This window comes from Hippichthys cyanospilos, chromosome 22 (genome assembly GCF_059441005.1).
Source record: "Hippichthys cyanospilos isolate Australia breed blue-spotted pipefish chromosome 22, RoL_Hcya_1.0, whole genome shotgun sequence".
Classification (NCBI taxonomy): Eukaryota; Metazoa; Chordata; class Actinopteri; order Syngnathiformes; family Syngnathidae; genus Hippichthys; species Hippichthys cyanospilos.
Window position 1 is genome coordinate 9123692 of NC_142390.1, and position 24074 is coordinate 9147765.

The window sequence follows — 24074 nt, forward strand, 5'->3', positions numbered from 1 at the left end:
GGCCCGTTCCTCCATGCAGATCTCCTCTAGAGCAGTTTTGGGGCTGTCATTGGGCAATACAGACTTTCAACTCCCTCCACAGATTTTCTATGGGGTTGAGATCTGGAGACTGGCTAGGCCACTCCAGGACCTTGAAATGCTTCTTACGAAGCCACTCCTTTTTTGCCCTGGCTGTGTGTTTGGGATCATTGTCATGCTGAAAGACCCAGCCATGTCTCAGCTTCAATGCCCTTGCTGATGGAAGGAGATTTTCACTCAAAATCTCTCAATACATGGCCCCATTCATTATTTCCTTTACACAGATCAGTCGTCATGGTCCCTTTGCAGAAAAACAGCCCCAAAGCATGATGTTTCCACCCCTTTGACCTCTTTGACAGCCATAAATCTTGCTTGTTTGTAGGTGACCAAATAATTATTTTCCACCATAATTTGCAAATAAATTCGTAAAAAAATCAAAAAATGTGATTTTCTTTTTTTTTTTTTTTTTTTTTCAAAATTCTGTCTCACATGGTTGAAGTTTACTCATGTTGACAATTTGAGGCCTCTCTAATATTTTCAAGTGGGAGAACAATTAGTGGTTGACTAAATCCTTATTTGCCCCACTGTATATATATTGCAAAACAACAGTTCATTATTTGATCATATACATGCATGTTTCGCATGGGTAAACAGCCCAAAATGCAGCTCAAGACTCCAATGACATCTGATGCCCTGCTGGCACAGCACCGCAATATCAGCCCCAATATGTGGGCTGTGCCAAAAATAACTTGTAGGTGCTAATAAAAACACTTCCCATTCACCCCAATGAAGGATCCCATGAATGAAAGAAGCTCGTGAGGCAGGTTGCACCAGTGTTTCGCAACTTTTTACATTTGCACAACATTGCTACACTTTGTGCAGAAGTGACTCAACCCCCCCGGGAAAACACAAGTTGAAAAGTACACTCCTTAAAGAGGGGAGTATACAATGAGCTGTCAAAAAAATTAAGCTTTAAATCCCCGAAACGCTTTCTCTTAACTATTACTGACTTTTTTCTTTCAAATAATGATTGGTAAAAATAGAGCTCGAGGCAACTTGCAGAACAGAGTAAACAGCAAAGCGTAGTGGCTTTAAGTTTCTAGGATTGATTATAGAAAATGGTGGGCAGGCTGGCTTGTTATGACAGCCTCTCATTTAGGGATTATCTTGGAATCCGCTGCTATAATAGTACCAAAAACAATCTGAGAGAAATGGTCCATTGTGTGCTGACAGGCCAGACAACAGAAGCATAAGTCCGGAAAACCATAAAATGAGATTTGTGGAACAGCCTGAATGAAAAGGGAAAGTTCCTGGAATGTTGTTGAATGATACAATAAATACAGAAAGCTTAGTTGTGATACTTTGCTCCTCAAATCTTGCTAAAGAAAATGCCTGACGTGTACCACAGGGTTCCTCCTTAGGTACTTTTGTATTTATTGCAGATTACATAAAAATCAACCAAAGACACATGCAACAATTCAATAAACAGAGTGAGTCAGGGTGTGGGGTGGAGTGGGGGTAGAAGTGGGGGGTGATCTGGTACGAGGTGAATGAGCTACTTGTTTCTGGCACTGTAGCTTGGTGCAATTTCCTCTCATAAGGACCTCTGTCACTATTGTATTTTCAGTGCACTTTCTTGCTCCAAACAAGCTTGATTATGCAGGGACTCGGAAAAACAGAGCGCGGAGACCAAGGCCGAGACATGGACCTGACGTCGCAGAGATCCACCATGCCGGTCGGCGGTCCCCTGCAGGTTAGCGACTCTCTCATCTTTTGTAATGTGACTGATGGGATGGTGGCTTTGCCACCGAGCCGCGGTATGTCCGGCCTACGTGAGAGATGAGGATCACACGGGCTGTCGAGCACAGCACTACGTACACTATTTTGAGACAAAATCCTTGCCAGTGACATCAATCAAATATCAATTAGGAAACAGGTGCCAAGGCTAATAATGTACGCTAATATAGCAACGAGTCAACAGAACTGCAACTCACAAAAGCGGGTCAAGGTGGGGTCAGCTGCCTTGAAAGGAGGACCTCGTCACGTGTTGACTATTCATTTTGCACAATACTAAACTTACACAAATTGGGGAATAGTTTGTGCAATCAAACATGCAAGAAAACTCAAAATTCATTCAATGCCATTGATGGCTATAAATGTCAAAATCCATTTTTACTGGGTTATTTACTCCACGTTCTTTAGCAGACTGTGACTTGAGTCACATGACTTGAAAGACTTTGAGGAGATGCGACTTAATTGGCCAAAACTTGTTCTCATCTTCGCTCTGGAGTCTTCCAATATTGATGTATTAATCTCATAGATTACACGCATATGCATGCACTTTCTCATGTCTATCGAGGTCCATTTTCTGGATCAGTATTGCTTTCTCCTATCATGCAACGAGCCTTTCAGTTATTAGTATATATAGCCGCACAGTGAACAAAGTGCTGTTAGTCAACAGTTTTATGTGTGAATGAGGATTGAAGAGAAAAATCATAGATACAATAAGAGACGGAGCCTGTGTAATTGATAAAAATGCAGAAAGCATTTGAATGTATGTCTTGGATATTTGGCTGTTTTATTTGAAAATGACTCATAATGTAGCGCTTATGGACCCCACATGCCAGTAGGAAGATGGCGTACTCGTCACAGTAAATGGATGATAATATCATTTTATCTGCCAGCTAGATGACAGCTGTCGTTAGAGCTACTGAATTGATAAGGTTCATCACTTCACTTTTAGTTTAGCGCCTATAAACGCTGGTGCTGTTCATACATTCCACTCATTAAAACCAAATATTGGCTTGTTGCTTTCATGTTCTGGACCACAGTCCTTAAGACCACCAATTAAGACCACAATTCCCTCAAAGACTGTTGCTCAAATGGGGAAATGTATACCCCTGGGGTCCATGAAGGAGGCACTTAAGGGTGTGCATGAGATTGTAAGGTTTCTGCAAGTATCTTCAAATATAATTTAATGACTTTTAATGCCATGACAGAATCATTTTCCTTTTGAATTAAGAACTAAATAACTAGAACATGAGTCAGCCTTTTGCTAAATTGTATTCTAGTGACTCCTTTGCAAAACATTGTATGCCTTTATTTTGTTAAGTTATAGTCATTAGTGACATAATTTTCCAGCAAACAAGCCAGAAATTTAACAAATGATGTTACACAATCTTCTGAATTTGGTAAATTATATATTGTCAGAGCTACTACTACAAATGTGGCTTAGAGGTTTCTAATTCATCCAATAATGCTTTGCGCTGGTTAGGTCGTAGATGGCTGAAAAAAATATTTCACAAGGCGTACAACACTTAAGAAAGTTTGAGAATGATTACATCGGCACAAATTAAAGGATTCTCCCAAATTGTTTGTGGTTCTCATGGCGGCACAACTGTGTGATGAATCTATTTCCAAGGTGTGATGGATTTGCTCCACTCGGCCACTTTCTATGTATAGTACAACAGCATGCACTGACACAGAATTAGTAGGACTTACATGGCCTTTCCAAGCCTAACTGCGAGGTTTCAAAGTAAAGAGGTGTTGCATGGGAGGACCGGTTACTTAGATACACAAGCTCCAATCCAATATTGAAGCTATTATGAAAATCCATTGAAAGGGATAAGAAAACAATGGGCACAAAAACAGCTACTTCACCAATATGAATAGTCTCATTTATCTTTTACATTTTCAAATGATCTCCTTAACATGATTCCAAAAGATTTGTAATGTCCTCTCACTCATATTTAGAGCTCCGAACAAAGTAATGCTATATTACTTGAATTGGTATACTTGGATTGTGTACTTGTAATGTTGTTTGGTTGGATGAATAGCTTGCTATATTTATTTTATTAATTTTCATGACTATCATTCTTTTTCCCACTTGTCTCACCTCCGGGAACACATGGCTTGCTTCTTTTCTCATCATGTGTGTGTGCACCTAGCCACTGCTTGGCAACTGTCACATTCTGAGCGTGAGTGTGAGGAACCAAAGCATGTGTGTGTTTGTGTGTGTGTCCACCAGGTACTGTTGTGGTCTTTAATGTCCCACATGAGTGGTTAAAGCCTCACATGGTTCAAGGGTGTGGTTGTTATATAAGAGTTGTGTGTTCTATGGCCTACCTGTCATTTATAAATGGTGACATAACTGTTGCTGTGGCAACACGCCTGTTGACATGGTTGTAAAAAATCCTGATCTTGCAACTGTACTCAGTCAGTACATCAATGCTTATCAAAGTAATCGATAGATGCCATTTAAATGTGCCACCTAGTGGCTTTAAGCAGACATCAGACTGGTTTAATAACCTGTTTACACTTGAACTCATTCAATGCGAGGGACATATTTTCATGATTTTTAAGAGTCCGGACAATAAATCCCAAATAATTAAGTATAGATTTAATACTTAAGTATCTAGAAATTAATGTCCTTAATGTACTTAAGTATTGATTTAACACGTAAGTATGTGGGATTAAATTTCTGGACTCATAAAAAAAAAAAAAAAAAAAACGTGAAAATACGTACCTGCCATTGAATGAATTAAAGGGCCCGTATCATGGGAGTTCAACTTTTTGGAAATTTTACAATGTTGAGTTCTCTCCCTCAAACATCCCAAAAGTGTTGTTTCCCTTATTTCTAAGCATTCCTTGCTTGTTCTGTGCTGTCAGCACTGGTCCCAGCTGAGCAGATAAATATGACTTGCGAGAGGCCTGATGAGTATTCACGTTTTTTACTTTAATTTTGGTTCCAGAGTTGAGGAGGAGAGATTTTTCACTGAGTCAGCCAAGTAAACAGCAACGTATCATTTACTGGTTACAACATTTTACTGTAGAAAATGCCGAAGTGGCAAAAATGTGTGTTTGGGGGCACAGCCGGACAATCAATGTCAGTAGTGAATAATTCAGGCCTTTGTTGTGAATAATGGTTTCCTACAGGACAGATTTGATAGGAGTTATGGGTTTTGGTGAGCACAGACACTTGATACTGTTTTTAATCTTAATTTCAGTAAAGTGCCAAGATGGAATGACGTCATGAAGGGGGCAAGGTTGCCACACGGTGAGAGATGCAGCTTCAGTAAACGAGACGCTTCACTTCTTGGTTAGAAATATCGCCACCATAAAACTCATATTTAAGAAGAAATTAAATCACCAATATGCTAAATGTAATTTGCATGCATATATTTAACTGTTGAGAGTGGAAAAAAATACCATGATCTCGGTCTTTTAATTAGAAACTGACAATGATGTTCCTCCTTATGTAATGCACACGAGGCGCGTTGACATTTCTACTATCTTCCTCCTCTGCGGCAAATAGTCCATAAATTTTCAAGGTTTCCCATCTCTTGTCTTGACGCTTTCACTGTTGTGACAGCGCACTATTGTAAATCTGAATTTGTGCAAGTGTACCCAAAAAAGTGTCCAGTAAGTAATCCGTTTATTTCAAAACCTGAAATAATTGTTTTACATTGCTTTTGTGCTAACCTGCCATCCTGCCTTTCTTCTGCTTCATCCCTCTTTGGAGTGTTTTCTTTTCATTTCTGGAGGGGAAATGACAGCTGAGTCATGTTGAATCTCAAGAAGCTTCATAGGAAAAGTGCCTAGCTGGCTTCTCTTGGAGTTTTGAATTAAAAAAAAAAAAGCATCAGCAAGCACACTGTGGCTATTTTACTCCAAATGCAAACTTTTCAATCACCCTTATACCGGACTTTGCATAATACTTCTCTTTTCACACTGTTCATAAAAACACATAGCAGATATGGACATGCTTATCATATTAGCCTGCAACTGTGGCTTTGCAGTATAAACATAAAAATGGACGTAAACATACAGAAGACTTCAAATAGTCACATATGGATTTGGCGCACCGCACACATCCACATACAGGCATTTCTCAAGTCATTAGTTTGCACGAGCCCCCTTCGCAAACATATACGCAACATATTTTGAAGCCTTCTGGGAGCGGGTCAGTGTTAGTCATTCAGAACGATCCACATATCCTTTGACCTCTTCCAACTAAGGAAACAAACATGGTTCCACACAGACTCATAAAGAAAAACATCAAGAGGTGATGTATTTAGTGTGATGTATGTATTTGCTGTGTGCGCTGGCCAAACTATGCGTCATTCCTGGAATCTGAGTAGAAATATGTCCAAAGCACACTGTGGGGTTGATTTGAGTCAAACCCAAACGGGCTCCCAGCAGTGCTGACAAGAGAGACATGTCTGCACTGGATCATGTGCGTCCTGATTGGTTCAATCTGTGTGCGAGATGATCTAATTGCATTCAACGCCATTTTAGGCTGTGATGAACAGATAAAGCCTAATGGAACTAAGGAGACTCATTATTAATAATTGGATGAAATTTAATTTGCAAATTTTTGCAAATTTGAAGTAAGGATCTTCATGTTCTGCTATACAGTAGTATGTTTAACATGATGTGTATGGCTTTAAAAGGCTGAGCCTGGCCAGTGAGTGCCGTGGGCGCCAAAGAATACATGTGTAAAGTTGGCCGCCTGTTAAGTGATTTGTTTGTGGGGTTTTTTTTTTGTTTTTTTTAATTTTGCAGTCCTACAATTTCCAATAAAGCTTCTACTTTTTGTCACCAAATTATTTGATTTTATGATTACAAGTGTATGCAATAAATGGATGCCATTTATTTGAGTTAGATTTTTTTCTCATCAATTGCAGATGTTTTTTGTTTATTAACGATATTTTATTCATTTACTGTACGTTTTTTTAATCTAATATAATTTACAATATTTTTAATTACTGTATTATTTTTTGTTCATCATATACCTTACATATGTTTATGTTCACAGAATGTTTTTGATTGTCATAAATGCTTTTTTAAAACGAATCTTAAATGTGTATGATTTTCCTGTTACAGAACAGTTTTCATGTAGTTGTACCTGTTTTTTGTTTATTTGTATCTGTTCATCAAGTATATTTTTTGTTTAGTGGTATGTTTTTACAAAAATTAAAACTCTTACTGTGGGTGTTATGTTCCCAAAACACACATGCAATAAATTGCATCCAGTTAGATTTTTTTCTCATTCATTGCAAACGTGTTTGTGTTTATTTAGATTGTTAAATAGATTTCCTTCATTTACTGCATGTTTTTTTAAATTAAAAATGCTTTTTCACTCAATGATTGCCTTTCCCTTTATTGTATATTTTAGATTATTTACATACGTACATTATTACAGTAATGTATTTATATTATTGAATCATTTACAAGTCCACAGGACCAATAATAAAGTGGTATGTTACATTGGTGTTTTTATGTGAATATGTATATTAGCCTTAGCTAATGTCAATTTTATGTTTGTTAGTTCTACGGTGTAAATTGTTGGTGGAAAGCGTGGATGAAACAGGTAAAAATTCAAAGTGGAAGAACACAGCAAACATCAATGCAAAAAACTATTGTGACATTTGTGGCCAAGCCGACATAAAAATGAATGATAAAAATGCATCACAAACTGTAACAAATACAGAAAACTACACGGGTTGTGATAATGTAAATACACGCCAGTCAAGTTGGCGCAAGCACTGGTGTGTCATCTCACATTATATGCCAACAATGTCGCCTTTCGTAACTTGAATTTTCTCTCGTAACAAGAGACAGTATTTTTCTGCAGCGGTATTTTGTAATCTGATTTTTTCGTATTATGTGGCATTCTGTACCACTCGTTCTGTAATAACGTACCACATATTACAAACCTTTCCGTGTGTATGCACACAAACACATTCAAAAGTGCATTATTTCAAATAAGGAATACACACTTTTTTTGTTTTTTTTTGTTGTTTTTTTTTATATTTGTCAGTTTTACGATGGATTTCATCCAGGATTGTTTAATATCAGCTTGAAGCTTGTGCAATATTTTGATAATTTTTGGGTCATTTTTTTCTACAGGTACATTCTCGCAATAATTTAGATCTGGGATAGCACATTCTGTACAACCTGGGCAAGAATGCATTTTCCCATTCCACACAGACAGAGGAAGGAAGTGTGGGTAGTAGATGCCAAGTAATGCTTGAGTTCTGCAAGGCCATAAGGGTGATGTCACACCTTGCAGGTTCATGCTTCACCCACAACTTTTATTTTGAAAGAGAATGTTTTGCAAAAAGTTCTGTTCTTTTCAGGCAACCTGTTTACAAACCACACCTCTGCCTTTAGGGCACCTAAGCATGTGAGGTCCACTGCTAATTACAACATATGTACGCACATAATTCATGCAGGAATTCCTTCGGTGCCACTTCTTGTTGCAGTCATTATTTTCAGTTTTGTTTGTTTTGGATACATACTCTCAGGCAGTGGCTCTCAAATGGGGCTAGGTGTACCCCTGGGGGTCCGGAGAAGGCACTTCAAGGGGTATGTAAAATTTTATCTCCTTCAGTGCCAAGCATTATTGGAAAAGAAAACCTCTAGAGGGCGAATACTTTTAGCATTTCCACTCACCTTTCAAGCCCAACAGAAGATTGTGTGCTATGTCTATGGAAAGATGGATGCTGCCATTGAAAGATTGACTTCCATTCTTCAGTTCATGTAGGTAACAGCTGCGTTGCACGTGTAGACACACTGCCATCCAATTGTCACAGTTATCACTGCAGTCATCAATTGGCTTATATTGGATAAGCATTATTCAAGTGTGTCAGTTTCTCTCAATAAAAAAGTATATTTGACCAGATTTTTATGATGTATTATTGTTATTACTATTTTAAAAGATCAGAATGCTTATCCATGGCACTGAATGAGTTAAAAGGCTTTCTACAGGTATCAGCTAATCTAATGCAATGCTTTTTAATGCTGTGAGAGGAACAGTACATTTTCTTTTCAACTTTAGAGAAAATGCATCGGAACATGAAGCATCCAATTACTACTTTGCCTTTATTTACTTTACTTACAGCTAGTAAGTTGGTCAAAAATCATTTTTAAATGTGCTGGCAATAAATGAGTTTATTAATTTGCACTTAAAAAATACCATATCTGTGACATCTTCCAAAACAATTCACTGACCTCACTTTTTACGATGACTGCAGTAGAATGCAGCCACACAGTCAATCAATCAATCAAATTTTATTTGTATAGCCCTAAATCACCGAAATATCAAAGGGCTTCACAGATAAAAAGAGGTCATGTCGAGACTTCTTTTCAAAAAAGAAGTCATACAGAGACATATTTTCGGTGTAAGGTACACAACAGCATCCCCTGTCAAAGCTCCCAGAAGGGGAAGGAAAAACTCAAAAACCCCAATTAGGGGAAAATCAGAAACCTCCACAGCTTGACAGTTAAAGCCTGTAAAGTAAAAGTGTACATGTCAGTTTCACAAGAGCTGTACTACTCAATAATGTTTATTTCTTATAGCGCAATTTCTACTCACCATCCAGTAGAATGATACTGGCCAATTTGTGGTTTACAGAGTACTATTTTTTCCAAGCTTATTCGCAGCCCAAAGAAACATGAGGAATTCCAGCTATTGAGCTGAAAAAAGGCGTGGGTCTGCTCTCCAAACATGTCTCGGCCGTTACAAAAACTTCAATCAAATGTTCAGCAATGACTAGTACATTTTTGCAGAGATGTAAATCATGCCACAGGGGACGCAGGGCTTTCTGTCGAACAACCTATTTTGGCGAGGAAGATTTGTGGTTCCTCTGATATACAGGCTGCTTGATTGGTGTCGTATATACATGGATGTACAGCAATAAAGGTATAGCAATAAAGGTATATTTAGAGTCATTTAATAGATGGTAGATGTGCAGGACTCCATTACTAAATGTGTACTTTTTACTATAGGTCACGGAATATATTAAATTACAGGATTAGATCATGTACAACAGTACATAAATAAATGTATACTGTAAGTAGGGACGTAAATGTGAACAATAATAGTTAGCAGGAGTGTATTATCATTTAACTTTCTACATAAACTACAAACAATATTGGTTCAAATACTATTAAAGCTAGGGACTGCTTTTTCTCAATTGTCTGTCCAAAAAAACTAAAATAACATGTGGTGTTCCACTAGGGTCAATCCTGTGACCATATTTATTTACATACTGCCTTAGCTTTGCTTAGATTATGGAATAGCACAACACAGTGTCATCATATGACTACAGTCTCTTGTTTTCATTAAAATGAATGTCAACCCGGTATCTTTCTTTACAATATGTTCTGTAAAGTATAAGTATAATGTAATATACTTATACTTACTTAATGTAATAGTATAATGTAAATACAGTATTCTGATTCATGCATTTGGGGAATATGAATTGAAACAGCAAAACATGTTTGTTTTAATCAAAATTACATCACAGTTACTTAGGTAACAACCAATCACGGCTCACCTGTTTTCTGAATTTGGTCATCTGGCGTTTGCGAGCTGAAGCCATGGGTGATCGCTATGTGAGACTTGAGTGACTGTTAGGTCATTTTCAGTCCAGAGCAAGTGGCGAAATAAGATGTGTAAGGAGTGGATTTTGCTACTCATTTCAGATTACACAAATGCAATATTAGTCAAACTATTATGTGTGTGTGTGTGTGTGTGTGTGTGTGTGTGGTTTTTTTTTTTTAATCCTTGACAAATTATTGGGAGGAAAATGTTTAACTTGACTTCTTATTTGATTGTGTTCGTGATTTTTTTGAAGAATTGCCATTGCCTTGTCATTATATTTTTTTTTCTAATTTTGTTTTGTTTTGCCCTTTAAAAGAACTTTAAAATGCATGCCTTAGTTTGCAATTTTTCCTCGACATTACTGCATATAGTGCACGTACGGACTGATGGATGCATCTTAGCTCCACCCACTTGGCACGCACTTGCAAACATATACACACACACACAAACACACACACACACACGCACGCACACACACACACACACACACACACACACATGTGCTACACGCTTCTACAGGGACATCAGGCAGGCGTACAAGATGATGGTATCGTGGCCTGGAGCTGACGTCACCTCCTTACGCAATGGACTCAACATCCTGACAGGAGAAGAGAACCAGAAATTGGGTGTCACGACTCACAAACGCAACATGCACACATATATGTGCACACTTGCAAATGCAATGCTGTTCAAGTGCTTTTGCTTTAAAGTAGGGTTTCCCTGATTTCTTTTTCAATAGTAATGAGGCCTACTGGATAATAACATTATATTCTGCATTTCATATGAACATTGATTTAAACTTTCTGTTAGTATTGTTTTATCAATTTTTTGTGTTTTTTTTTGTTTGAATATTCGTTATTGAATTGTTAATGCTGCTAGGATAATTTTAAGGCTATCTGTTACGTTTCACATTCTTGTTAGCTAGGCTGGTGATGTGGTATCGACATCCTAGTATCGGAGCATTTTTGATATTCAAACGTCACAATTTTAGGCCTTGTCCACATGTAACATTCCGCAGTCTCCCCCTCGTCGTTGTTGCTTGTTTATTTAAAAAATCGTCTATATGAAATTGCAGTTTCAAATTCGTGTACTTGCATGCCATGTCGCTAGGTGGCAGTAATGTTGCAAATTCTGTCCAATCAGAAAGAACTTCTGGCTCTGACGTAATCGATGTGTCTTTGGCGGGAAAAAGAGCGCGATGACGCAAATCTCCGTTTTATGGAAAAAAAAAAAAAAAAAAAAGCCCAGCCACATCTAGCAAATAGGGCATAACGGGGACATTTACCGCGCGTTTGCAAGAACCCCGACTAGGTGTAGACAAGGCCTTAGCCTCTAGCAAACCGGCACTTTTTTGTCGTGGTTGGGCGAGGCAGGGAGAAAGGCGGGCGTGGTAGCGGTGGCGGAGGACCCAAATGCAGAAAGACTATGAGGTAACAAGCATGTGAGAAAGTCCATATTTAATTTGGTGAAGGGCTGGCAGGAACAGAACCAGGGGAAAACAGGATGGCAAAACTCCAAAAGGTGAACAGGCAGGCTGGCGGAGATGCACAGACTAATTGCAACAAAAGGCTATGGAACTGAGACTTACGACACACATGAATTGCGACCAGGATCCGGCACTAGCTGTAACAAAAAATCTGCTTAAATACACACACGAACTAATTATCGACGCGCAACAGGTGGAGAGGAAACAATAAGCAGGGGAAGCGGCTTGGTGGACACACGAGGGGCAAGGAAACTCAGACAGGTGGAACAAATCAAAACTAACGCAGGATGACACAAGCTTAACAGAAACTATCAAGAAAAATGCAAGAACAGAACCCCTCAAAAATAAACCCAGCACCCAAAATTCAACAGACCATGACACTTTTTTACGATATATCAGGACTTCAAATGCAGATAATACATTATTCTTGATACATTTACATTTGTGAAACTAATACAACAAATTTGTGTACTCCAAATAATAATAAAAAAGATGATTACTTTAAAAGAAATGTTAATTACCACGTCAATGGAGGTCAGAGCACAAGCTTACCACGTTGTCAGCTACAGGAGAATTGATGTCTCGCGATGCGCAGGAGACGCGAGGTGCCTTCATATACATTTGGAAAAGCGAAATTATGCATTCATTATTAACTGATTTGTTTTTTACTGATAGCACAACTTGAAACTGAATACACTTCATCAGATACAAAATGTAATGATATGGAAAACGTAAATTTTGATTTATTGACATGTTAGTGTGTTGGAATTTGTTTCAGTATGACAAAATGTTTGAGCTTCTATTAGCCCGGCTTGTTTATTAATGGACTGTCAATATAGCTTTCTTTATGTAATAATTAGTTTTTATTTTGCAAATTGTAAGTTAATTTTTATGTGACCCAGTAATGAATAGACTGACACACTCCCTTACATACTTTATGCACAAACCATCAGCCTGCAGCTTCCTTGGGGGTTGAGTTGGATCTGTATGGAATTCTAGCTATGTAAAGTCACCCAAAGTCCTCAGAACATTGTGCAGGAAGCAATTACGACTTCCTTTTGAACATGTGTAACAATAGCGGGTATGTGATGTAAGTGAAATGTCCTGCGCACCTCTCCAATGGATTTAGCGGCCACAGCACAATTATCTTTACATTTAACGACCTCATTTTTATATGCAGTATTTTTTGTGTGTCCTTTCGTTGGCTTCCATTGAAATGACTCAAACATAGAAAAGCATTTCAGGTAGATTGTGAAAGTTACTCCACTCCTTGGAAGTCCTCCAGTATTGGCTATTAAAGCAACCAATGGGTGTTCAGGGGAGGATAACTTCCTGTGAGGTAAGAGGGGCCCTCCAACGTGGTTATGTATGTTTATATGTGTGTGTTGTAATTTAGAATGCAAAAGCTGGCAAGTATCATGTCCAATGTCCTTGCATAAGTAATAGGTCACGCATGTTGTTTTTAATGTGTGTGTGCAGTCGATTTTGGCTGGGAGGGAGCTTCTTACACCGGCCTGTATTTGCAGACTGTTGCTTTTTAGGGATGTGTGGCTTTTATGAGGACTGTGGATTTCTAGGAAGAATTCCGCGTATAAACACTCACACTGGGCTCACTAGTGAAGATATTTTCCACTCCATGGTGACGCCAGTCCTTCGCAGCTGCAAGAGTGACAAAACATCTGCAGACATTAAATGGGGGATGAAATAACAGACAGTTGCTTATGAGTGTTTACATTATGGAGATGGTGGAATTTGTTGCTGAATTGTGTTAATATAGCATATAACTATTTACAAATATGACACAAGACATATACAGTATATATGTTCAGGGCTCAGATAATGACCAATCACAGTTCAGCTTGCTTATGTCATATGACCAAACTCAGTGAAAAAGTGAGGCACGATTGATAGTTGGCCCTGAGCAACTGTGATTTAAATTGACATCAAGTGACAAAATGGCTGGCACCTGAAATGGATAAATACAGCAACATATTGGAACTTAACTCATTCATTCCCAAAGACATATTCATACATTTTTATTTTTTATTATTATCATTTTTTTTTTAATAATACAGACATCCCAGGTACTGACTTTTCAATTTTAAGTATTTGGCTACAGAAGTGTCTAAAAATGACTGGTACTACTAATATATATATATATATATATATATATATATATATATATATATATATATATATATATATATATATATTCAAAAAAGGGGGTGGGGCGGTAGCCAAACTGCAGAACCTTCTCTCACAACCACCCTTTTTAATCGCAAGGGAGAGCAGCTTGAGCAACCACACATGAGTCAACTTAAAACAGTTAATTGGTTGGTCAACATTTTCCAAACTTAAATACTAAAAGTCAACCATGAAACGTATGTAACTGTCCTTTAAAAACTAAAAGTCCAGCTAAAACACACAGCACTAAAACATGCAATGGATGGTCCGTCTGGCTCATAAGAGTCCGTTGCCAGCAATCCAGGTCAGGGGGCCACACAACAGGGTTGCCTTTTTTTTTTTTTAAATCACGGAGACCCGCAACATTTGGATGAAAGAACCATCCCGGTCTATATTGAATGGTCCTGAAATTAATCCCAAATACCAACAAGGCAATTCAAAAATACATTTAGTCTTGCATTGTTCAAAATCCAAAGTACTTTATTGCAATTTAGTCATTTAGCAAAATCAGGATAAAGCCATATTGGATTGTTACAATTAAGTTTTTCTGTGAACGCATATGTCCATGTAGCCAAAACGCAGGGATCTGTGTTGATGGTCTATCCAAAGCTGATGTTGATGGAGTGAGACCACAAGACTCCTAAGAGGGGAGGTGATGGACACAGGCCAGCAAATACACATTCTATACATACTTGGGCCATTCACTGCTTTCCAGCCTGCCATTTTCTTCAGTTCCAGAGTTTATATTTATATATATATATATATATATATATATATATATATATATATATATATATATATATATATATATATATATATATATATATATATATATATATATATATATATATATATATATATATATATATATATATATATATATATATATATATATATATATATATATAGAGGCTTGTTGGGTACTACATGTGTTAAGCATAGTGGATGAAAATAATCCTACATTTTTTTTTGCCCCATGAAAGACCAGAGATGACATTTTCCTTGAAATTACTACAGAACTGCCCTGTCTAGAAGGAAATGTGTCATCTGTACTGAAATGCAAAAAAGGAAGCACCGTATTAGTAATCAGTCCTGGTTACTGGAAGCACTTTCACAATTATCACATAACAGTATTATGATTTATTCTAATTAATTCTCATTGAGGGTGGCTCGGTGGTGCAGTGAAAAGCACGTCCGCCTCACAGTTCAAAGGTCCCGGTTCAAATCCACCTGGCTCCGGCCTTCCTGTGTGGAGTGTGTATGTTCTCCCCGAGCCTGCGTGGGTGCTCTCCGGGCACTCCGGCTTCCTCCCACTCCCCAAAAACATGCATGGCAGGTGAATTGTACATACTAAATTGTCTTTAGGCATGATTGGTCGTTCTTCTCTGTGTGCCCTGCGATTGGGTGGCAACCAGTTCAGGGTGTCCCACGCCTACTGCCCGAAGCCAGCTAAGATAGGCGCCTGCGACCCCTGTGGGTATAAACGGCCATAGAAAATGTATGGCTGGATAATTCTCATTGAATACCAAAGACAAATTGTGGTGTATTTGGAGCTGCAATGCTACTGGGAGTTTTGTCACGCAATACATGATGGGTAACCTGGGTTGCATTGTACCGCTTGTTACGACTAAAAGCCATGCTAAGAAAAAAAGAGTTAACACTAAGTCGTAGTCTGGAGTATCATTGTTAATGAATGGATGAATGAGGTACCAAATTAATCAATTATTTTGTGTAATGAAATAGTCAATTAATTGATTACTTTAATGCTTCATTAACTAAAGTAATTAATTACCTTAGTAGATTCTTACTTTAAAGGGACAGTGTGTAAGATTTTGACCGTTTTTCTTGAAAAAGGAATATATTAAATGATTGTAACAAGTACATATATATATATGTGTGTGTGTGTGTGTGTGTGTGTGTAACAATTTAGCAACAGGTTGCCTCATGTTCCATTTAAATTGCTCTTGATTTGAAATTTAAATTGCTCCTGTCACGGCGTTAAACACTATTAAATTTAATTTGCTGATACCTATAGAAACCCTGTAAAAATCTCATGTACTCCCGATATGCCTTCACAAAACTCTCCAGGTAGACTTGCACCCACCTTGAGTACCAGACTGGGTGAATAAAACAACTTCCACGTGAGATATATGACCTAAAATTTGGTGGTAACAGTTCCTGCCTATGTATAATGAGGAGATTAATATTTATGTAAAAAAAAAATTGGTAAAACAGCTGTTGCTCTTTCATGCCTTGATTGATGAAGCCAAATTGGCTGCTTAATCTTTTGAACAATGCTGTCCTCTTCTGGCACTTTTTATATAACTGACCCAAGTACCGCAGTATCGGTTATGGATTTATTTATTTATTCATTTAGATTCTTTTCATTATTTATTTTTTTTTTTTTATTTTACCATAGGTTGGTCCGTCGACTAACCTGAACATGAACCTTTACGCCACCAAAAAAACTGCGGCCGAAGGCATGCTGGACATCGCTCTCTTCTTGGCGAACATCACACACATGAAAACAGTCATCGAACAGGGGGCAGGATACAGGTATGGATTTCGAAATGGTTAAATGTATTGAATGGATGTATGCATGGTTGTTCCTAAAAAAATAAATTAAAAAAACGTATCTTCTCAGGTACTACGCAGCCGTCTTGACTCTCATCACCTTTTCACTGGCTCTCCAGATAGTCGCTGGCATTCTGATCATTATCATCGGTGAGATATTCATAATTCATTCGAATTCTCCCAGCATATTAACATACTAAAACACTGAGACCTGTAACACGCCATGCATTAAATACTAACAAATAAATAAATAAAGTGGGGATGCTATTTAGATCTTTGCATCTTGCTGTAGCCCGGCGAGACCTCAATGATGTGGCCAACCACAAGCGCCTGGACAGCCTCAACAACAGCGCCACCATCGTCATCTTTCTCATCTTCGTTACCAACATCTTCATCTCGGTTTTTGGGATGGAGCGCACGGGCCTCTTTGCCAGGATGCACTTTTAAGGCAGAGAAAACGAATATACTAATTACTATTAACCTCGTGGCATTATGTTACAAATTATGGAAATTAGATTTTTTTTTTGATTATATCGTAAAAGAATCAATGGGAAAAAACTCTATGGAGCAGAAATTTCCAGCAGATGATTAAAACATGTCAAATTTCAAAATGCAACAATTCTGACATTTCTAAGTGATTGCAGCTGGACATGCTAGATTTAGTGATCGAAAATAATAATTGTCCAAATTTTGGACCATTTAAAACCATTATAATTACAATTTTTAATTTAATTTTTTTAATAGGATTTATTACATTGATTTTCCTGCAATTTTTGCAACATTCCATTGAGCGACGGTCAAACTATTTCAGCGAAAGGAAAATGATTGTGTTTCACATCAAGACAGTAGTTGGCAGTAGAGACCAATTAATGGCTGTGTCTTTACGTGTCATCATCACTTCACAGGCTACAATGATGGACCATACCATCCATCCATCCATCCATTTTCTATAGCCGCTTATCCCCACATGGGTCGCGGGCTTGCTGGCGCCTATCTCAGCTGGCTTCAGGCAGTAGGCGGGGGACACCCTGAATTGGTTGCCAGCCAATCGCAGGGCACACAGAGACAAACGACCAATCACGCACCTAATCACACTTAAGGACAATTTAGTTTGTCCAATTCACCAACCATGCATGTTTTTGTGGAGTGGGAGCTGGAGTGCCCGGAGAAAACCCACGCAGCCCGATAAACCATACCATTTTTCAATTTTTTTGTGGTTGTTAATAAAATCAACCTCTGTATGCATAGAACTGATGCCAGTGAATAATTTGAGTGGTTGTCAGAAAAAAAAATCATAAATTACTGTAATTATTACGCCTTTAAGAAATTTACATTAAAAAAAATACAACGTGTATAGTTTGCAGTGTGTGCACAACCGTTAACACATTCGCTGCCGTTGACAACTATACACGTCAAATACTGTATCGACTTTTACTGGCAGTGTATGAGTGACTTTGTCATGATAGTGACTTTTAATTGCTGCAAAAACTGTGCAAACATTGCAATAGACCAACAAGATGCATGTGTGTGTGTGCGTGTGTGTGTGTCCAGCTCGTGTCGAACTGACCCTGCTATCCTCATATCAGCGGCTCTTAAACTTCGTCAACAATCTGACCACGGGCATCGTTTTCCTCATCTTGCTTGTCAACGTCATCAAGTCCGCTTTTGGCACGCAACGCAGCTGCTTGCTGCAATGGATTTTTCAGCGTTTTGTTCTCTAAATACGGATTTAAAAAAAGGCCCTTGTGGGTGTCGTCTATTTGGCTCTAGAGGGCGGCAGAGCACTGAATTTAGTTTACACTTCCCAAATCGTATTTAAAAAATTAACTCTCGTCATTGCATTTCTTCTTGTACCTTTGATCTTATGTGTTGCTTCATTTTAACCATATATCACATTTCAAGCGCAAAATGGCCGTGTATATGTACTCTACGTTCAGGGAAAACATAACTGCAAAAATAAAACGAAAAAAAAAAAAGTAAAGAAATTATGATACTATTGGATTTATATGCTGTTATTATATATTATATTATATTATATTATATATATATATATTAATATATATATATATATATATATATATATATATATATATATATATATATATATATATATATATATATATATATATATATATACGATTTCTATCGATAAATTAATGTCAAACAAGAGTTGCAATGTTCAATGAATAACGTGATATGAATAACGTGAAGAAATTATGATACTATTGGATTTATATGCTGTTATTATATATTATATTATATATTATATATATATATATATATATATATATATTATATATATATATATATATATATATATATATATATATATATATATATATATATATATATATATATATATATATATATATATATATATATACGATTTCTATCGATAAATTAATGTCAAACAAGAGTTGCAATGTTCAATGAATAACGTATCGGTCACCAAAATATTTGATCATTTTTGGCCATGTTTAGAGAGCTAAAATACTATAAAACCCTCTATTATAGATATTCTTTTATTTGTTTAGTCCTGCATGAAAGCAGACTGAAGTAAAACAGGAAATTTGCAAACTTCTATTTTTCTGACCTGTTAAGGATCAAACTAGGAATCAAATCGCAAAAAAGAAAAGGAATGTGCATTGTCAATTACAAAAACGACCATTTTGTAATATTATTAAAATATTATGACATTTTGTAAGAGATAGACAGAAAACATTATTAAAAAACGTTTATTTGATTAATTGACACAACAATCGACCGATTATTAAAATATTCCCCAGTGCAAGGGCATGATATTTATAACTCTTTATTTTTATTTCCACATTCGTTTTATTAATTTGGGGAATTTTGGTCCTCCCTCAACGTCTGCTCTCCTGCGTGTGAGATGTTTGAACCATGTGTGCATTGCAGCACGCAGAGACCTGAATGTGGTGTCCAACCAGAGACGGCTGGATTACCTGAACAACATTGCAACGAGCGTCATCTTTGTCACCACGGTGATCAACTTCTTCATCAGCTTCTTCGGATCCAAGAGGACGGGATTTTTCCGTTGGCTGCTCGCTCGGCTGCACTTCTGAAAATTCATATGCATAATTTAGATGAAATCTTAATTTATTAACTCATTCATTGCCCATTTAACCCTTGTCCAGTTTTTTTTTTTGCCCAATTCTTTAATCTTTGCATCAAGCGCATTTCACATCAGAGAATACATTTAAAGAAGACATAAAGGAGCTGAAATTTCACCCAGATGGGAATGTTCAACATTGCGCGGCCAATTTGTTATCACACTAATAGGACTGTGCAATCCCCTGGCTGAGATACTGCAAGAATGATGTGGAAGAAAATTACCCAAAAATGATCGAAACACTGCACGAGAGTTCAAATGGATTTTTGACGTCTATAGCGACAATGGTAGTGAATGAGTTAATATTTCATACACTTGACTGTAATCATATTATCACATTTTAATTCCTTTAACCATCTGATTATAAACATGCATTCCTTTTATTTTAATGTGAATCTGTGCATATTGCAGTGGTTCTCAAAATGGGGTCTGTGGACCCCCGGAGGTCTGCAGCCTGGCTGCAGGGGGTCCATGTAATAATCAAAAAAATATATATTTGTGTGGTAACGTCATGTTATCTTACTTTAAATTGTGAAACCATGCATTACTCTTCAATAAAGCAATCAATTCAACCACTTCAACTCATTCAATGCCAGGGATGCATTTTCACGTTTTTTTTTTTTTTTTTAGAGTCCTGACATTCAACCTCAGAGTAAGTATCGATTTAATACCTAAGTATCCAGAAATTGTTGTCCTTAATGTACTTAAGTATCGATGTCATACTTAAGTATCTGGGATTTAATGTCCGTACTCTTAAAAACAATGTAAAAATAGGTCCCTGATATTGAATGACTGAATATTATTTTAAAAATGTAATCATTTTTAAATGTGTCAAAATGCATTTTGTGTCTACAATTGCTTGCTAACAAGGCGATGAAGCCAGCAAAGCTGAAGCGGCATTTTTTTTATAATGCTGTTTTTGAGTAAATAAGATGAAATCAACACGGTTTCTTATAATGAGGCGTGCAATTCGCAATTTTTATTTTCTAAACTTTAGTATAGCTGAAATGTAACAAATATACTTGTTGTCAAATTGAGTAGGTTGCTGAATAATAAGGACACTCATTAAATTTGAAAATTTAGGACCACTAATGAATTAAATATGATTTTATTTTTTTTTTTTTGGGGGGGGGGGTTGTTTCTGCAAATATTTGCAATGAGGGTCCTTTCTAAAAGAGTTCCCTGACTTCAAAAAATTTGAGAACCCCTGGCATATTGAACTTCTTGAAAGTGTGTTTTTTTTAATTCTTTTTTAGAAAAGTTGATAAATAAATGTATGGATAAAACAGATGTGTGTTTTCTGCATGTGTTTTCGTCTTACGTATGTGTCACAGGGCGCCGGGACGTGAATAACTCCAATCTACAAAAACGCCTGGACTACTTGAACAATGTAACCACCGTCATAGTGTTCATCACCACGGTGCTCAACTTATTCATCAGCACCTTTGGCATGCAGCGAACAGGACATTTCCCGTGGCTGATGATGCGTATTCACTAATATTCTCAACCACCAAAAACAAAAAGACATTGGAAGTATAACTGAGATCAATAAGAATAAAACATAGTAACAGTGGGTCACAATTTTAAAAACAACTAAATGACAAATAATCCAAAATTGTCAGCCCTAAGGAGTTCAATGACTAATTAGGATTTCTTGATATTGGAGTTCCCAAAAGTAGGCCAAAGACAGTGGCGGGGAGCTCTGGGTGCAAGTCTTTTTGTGTCTGGTGAACTTTAGCCGGCAGACTATATATACTACAGCTGTCTGACTGATTGGCGCCCGGGGAACTGGGACACTGTGTGTGTGAGAGAGTGTGTATAATGTCAATGGGTGACAAAGTTGAACTTTTTTTAATTTTTTTTTTTTTTTATTGACATGGGAAAGTGATCAGTGAGGAGGTGATGGTAGCCCAAATTAATCCCTGGGTGTCCGGGGATTTTTCACTAACCTGGCCTTATTATCACCCAACTTGGGCTGACTTTGGAAGGGTCATAACATTGCCAAATATAAATACAGTGGACCCGCGTGTTGCAGCATCCCTGGATTATGTTATTTTCATGTTGCGACATGGAATACTGAGATTTTTCATCCACTCTTTCTGGTATTTTCCCGGTTTTATGACAAAAACAACTGTCATGACCCTAAGAGCATGGCTGTATTTGTGTTTTTTCATCTCCATCTGCAGGCGTTTTTAGGTAATTACACTTATTGTCAGTTGCCGTCACACTTGCCTAGGTGCAACGCGTCACTACCATTCTGGTCTGCTATTGGTCGGCATTTCCTCACAGAGATGGTGGTCTGCTATTGGTCAGCCTCACTCCTTTCAAAATGGTGGAACGTTAAAGCTTTGTTGTAATGTGTGTGGTTACAAAACCATATTTATAGTGCATTTTACTGCTTAAATCAAATTTAAAAGGGTTAGACACGGGTCCCTAGATTGCTAGTGATGTTAAAGAGACAAGTAAGAAGATCATTTATATGGAAACGCTGCTGGAGATAACCCTTATTTGGGAATATGGGCATATTAAATGGCACGCAAAGGTAAATAAATCCTTTCTATATATTTTATTTTTGGCGTTTTCTGATTCTATACATGTATATTATAGCTATATACATAGCCCTTACTATAGTATTTTGGTACCAATTTTCAATATGTATGTAGAATTTTGATGTTTTTCCCTGGGGTTTTAAACACATTAGTAAAATGGTGAATTCGCCTTACGAGCCCAACCGCGGAACGGATTAATCTTGTAACACGGGGGCCCACTGTATATTTTTACTTTTAACCACTCAAAATGTTCAGTGGCATCAGCCCTTTTCACACATATGTATATTTACATTTATATATTGCAGGACTGTTTCGTTTTGATGACTGGTCATTTTGTGGGAAAGTAAAACGTTAATAGCTATCAATGCTGCAGATTTCATAGACGGAAATATGCACACATAACGTGATCCACTGTATGAAATAAAATGCTTCCAGGCATGAAAATTAAGACTTTTCTGCAATTAACATTCAGTTCTTGCCTTTGCCTGACTCTCACAATGCAAGAACTTTGCATTATGGGAGTCAAGCTAAGCCACCCAATGAAGTCATTGAAAGGCTTGCAAATGTCATAAGTTGTCCGCTGGCGCCCCCCAGTGGTTTTGGGGTCCTAACACAAACATTTCTATTGCACCCTGTTCGCGAGTTGCCGTTGAAAGGATTCATGAAAAAAAATGGGGAATAAAATCGGGATAAAGCATTTGGTTTTCAGAATGTTCAAAATTGACAGTATTTCTTGCCGTGGGCTAAATCTGACATCAGCAGGGTGAGGTCTCGACCTCCCATTTGCAAGCATTTAGAAGGGACGACAGGACGGCATATAGAAAGTCGACATGTATTAAAAATCTATCTAAAATTTTAGCATCCTAGTGTTCTTTGTATGCTTTACCTTTGATATCACACATCAAAAACATCTAAAAAGCCCGAGTTAGTTGAAAATTTCCCCTTGGGGTTAAGAATGTTCTGATTTTTTGCATTTACTCCCTACATCAAGGGTATCAAGCTCATCGCTATTGTAGGCCACATTGTTTTGATGGTATGACTGTGAAGTAAAATACATTTAAAGTCTGTTTTGAAATCACAGGCCGGTGAAAACTATTCAAATAGGAACAAAAAAAATTGCTTTTTTTCTCCCAAAATTTTTAATAGTTGAAACTAACTTGTGAATTTGCTTATTTTCGCCATAAACTTGAAGTCAAATCAGCATTAAAACCACATAAACTGAGGCAGGATCTGGCCCTCGGGCCTTGAGTTTAACTGTGCCCTACTTTTCAAACGTGTATTTTTATTTTTTTTTTAAACTCTTAGTCATTGAAAATAATACATTTCAGATGTAATTCTTTTTTCAGTTAACAATGTTAGCAAACTACACGGATGCAAATGAATAATAAAAATTTTTCTATTGTGGTGATTTTTTTTCTGGATGCGTTTAATGGACTTGAATCAGTAGGTTGCTTCTACTTCTACATTTTTTTTTTGCAAAAGATCTGGACAACTATTCATCTTTAAATAAATGTTTTTATATTTAAATAGCCACAAAACCCACCATTGTATGACAAAAACAATCCGAAGGAGTTTTATTTGCATCTTTACATCGTATGCATTTCACATCAAAGGGAACGAATTGAAAGAAAACACGACGGAACTGAAATTTTAGGTGACCACCAGGAGTGTGTCATCCCTTGGCTGAAAATACTGTGAGAATAATGTGAAAAAGACTCCAAAATGGTCAAAGTGTAGCACAAG

The 24074-nt window shown here is 37.2% G+C and overlaps 1 protein-coding gene across 2 annotated transcripts; it reads left to right on the plus strand.

Annotated features, from left to right (window-relative positions):
* Window positions 1-1408: 1408 nt before the first annotated feature.
* On the plus strand, window positions 1409-23739 carry LOC148405813 (ninjurin-1-like). Of its 2 annotated transcripts, XM_088407096.1 has the most exons (6): window positions 1591-1771; window positions 16498-16634; window positions 16723-16802; window positions 18204-18369; window positions 19569-19654; window positions 21117-23739. In XM_088407096.1, the coding sequence occupies exons 1-6, from the start codon at window positions 1676-1678 to the stop codon at window positions 21278-21280; spliced, it is 729 nt and encodes a 242-aa protein (XP_088263222.1). In that variant the 5' UTR covers window positions 1591-1675; the 3' UTR covers window positions 21281-23739. The 2 variants fall into 2 exon arrangements, with proteins under 2 accessions (XP_088263221.1, XP_088263222.1); XM_088407095.1 differs by lacking the exons at window positions 19569-19654; window positions 21117-23739 and adding an exon at window positions 1409-1508 and having other exon boundaries at window positions 1646-1771; window positions 18204-18635.
* The last annotated feature ends 335 nt before the right edge of the window (window positions 23740-24074 follow it).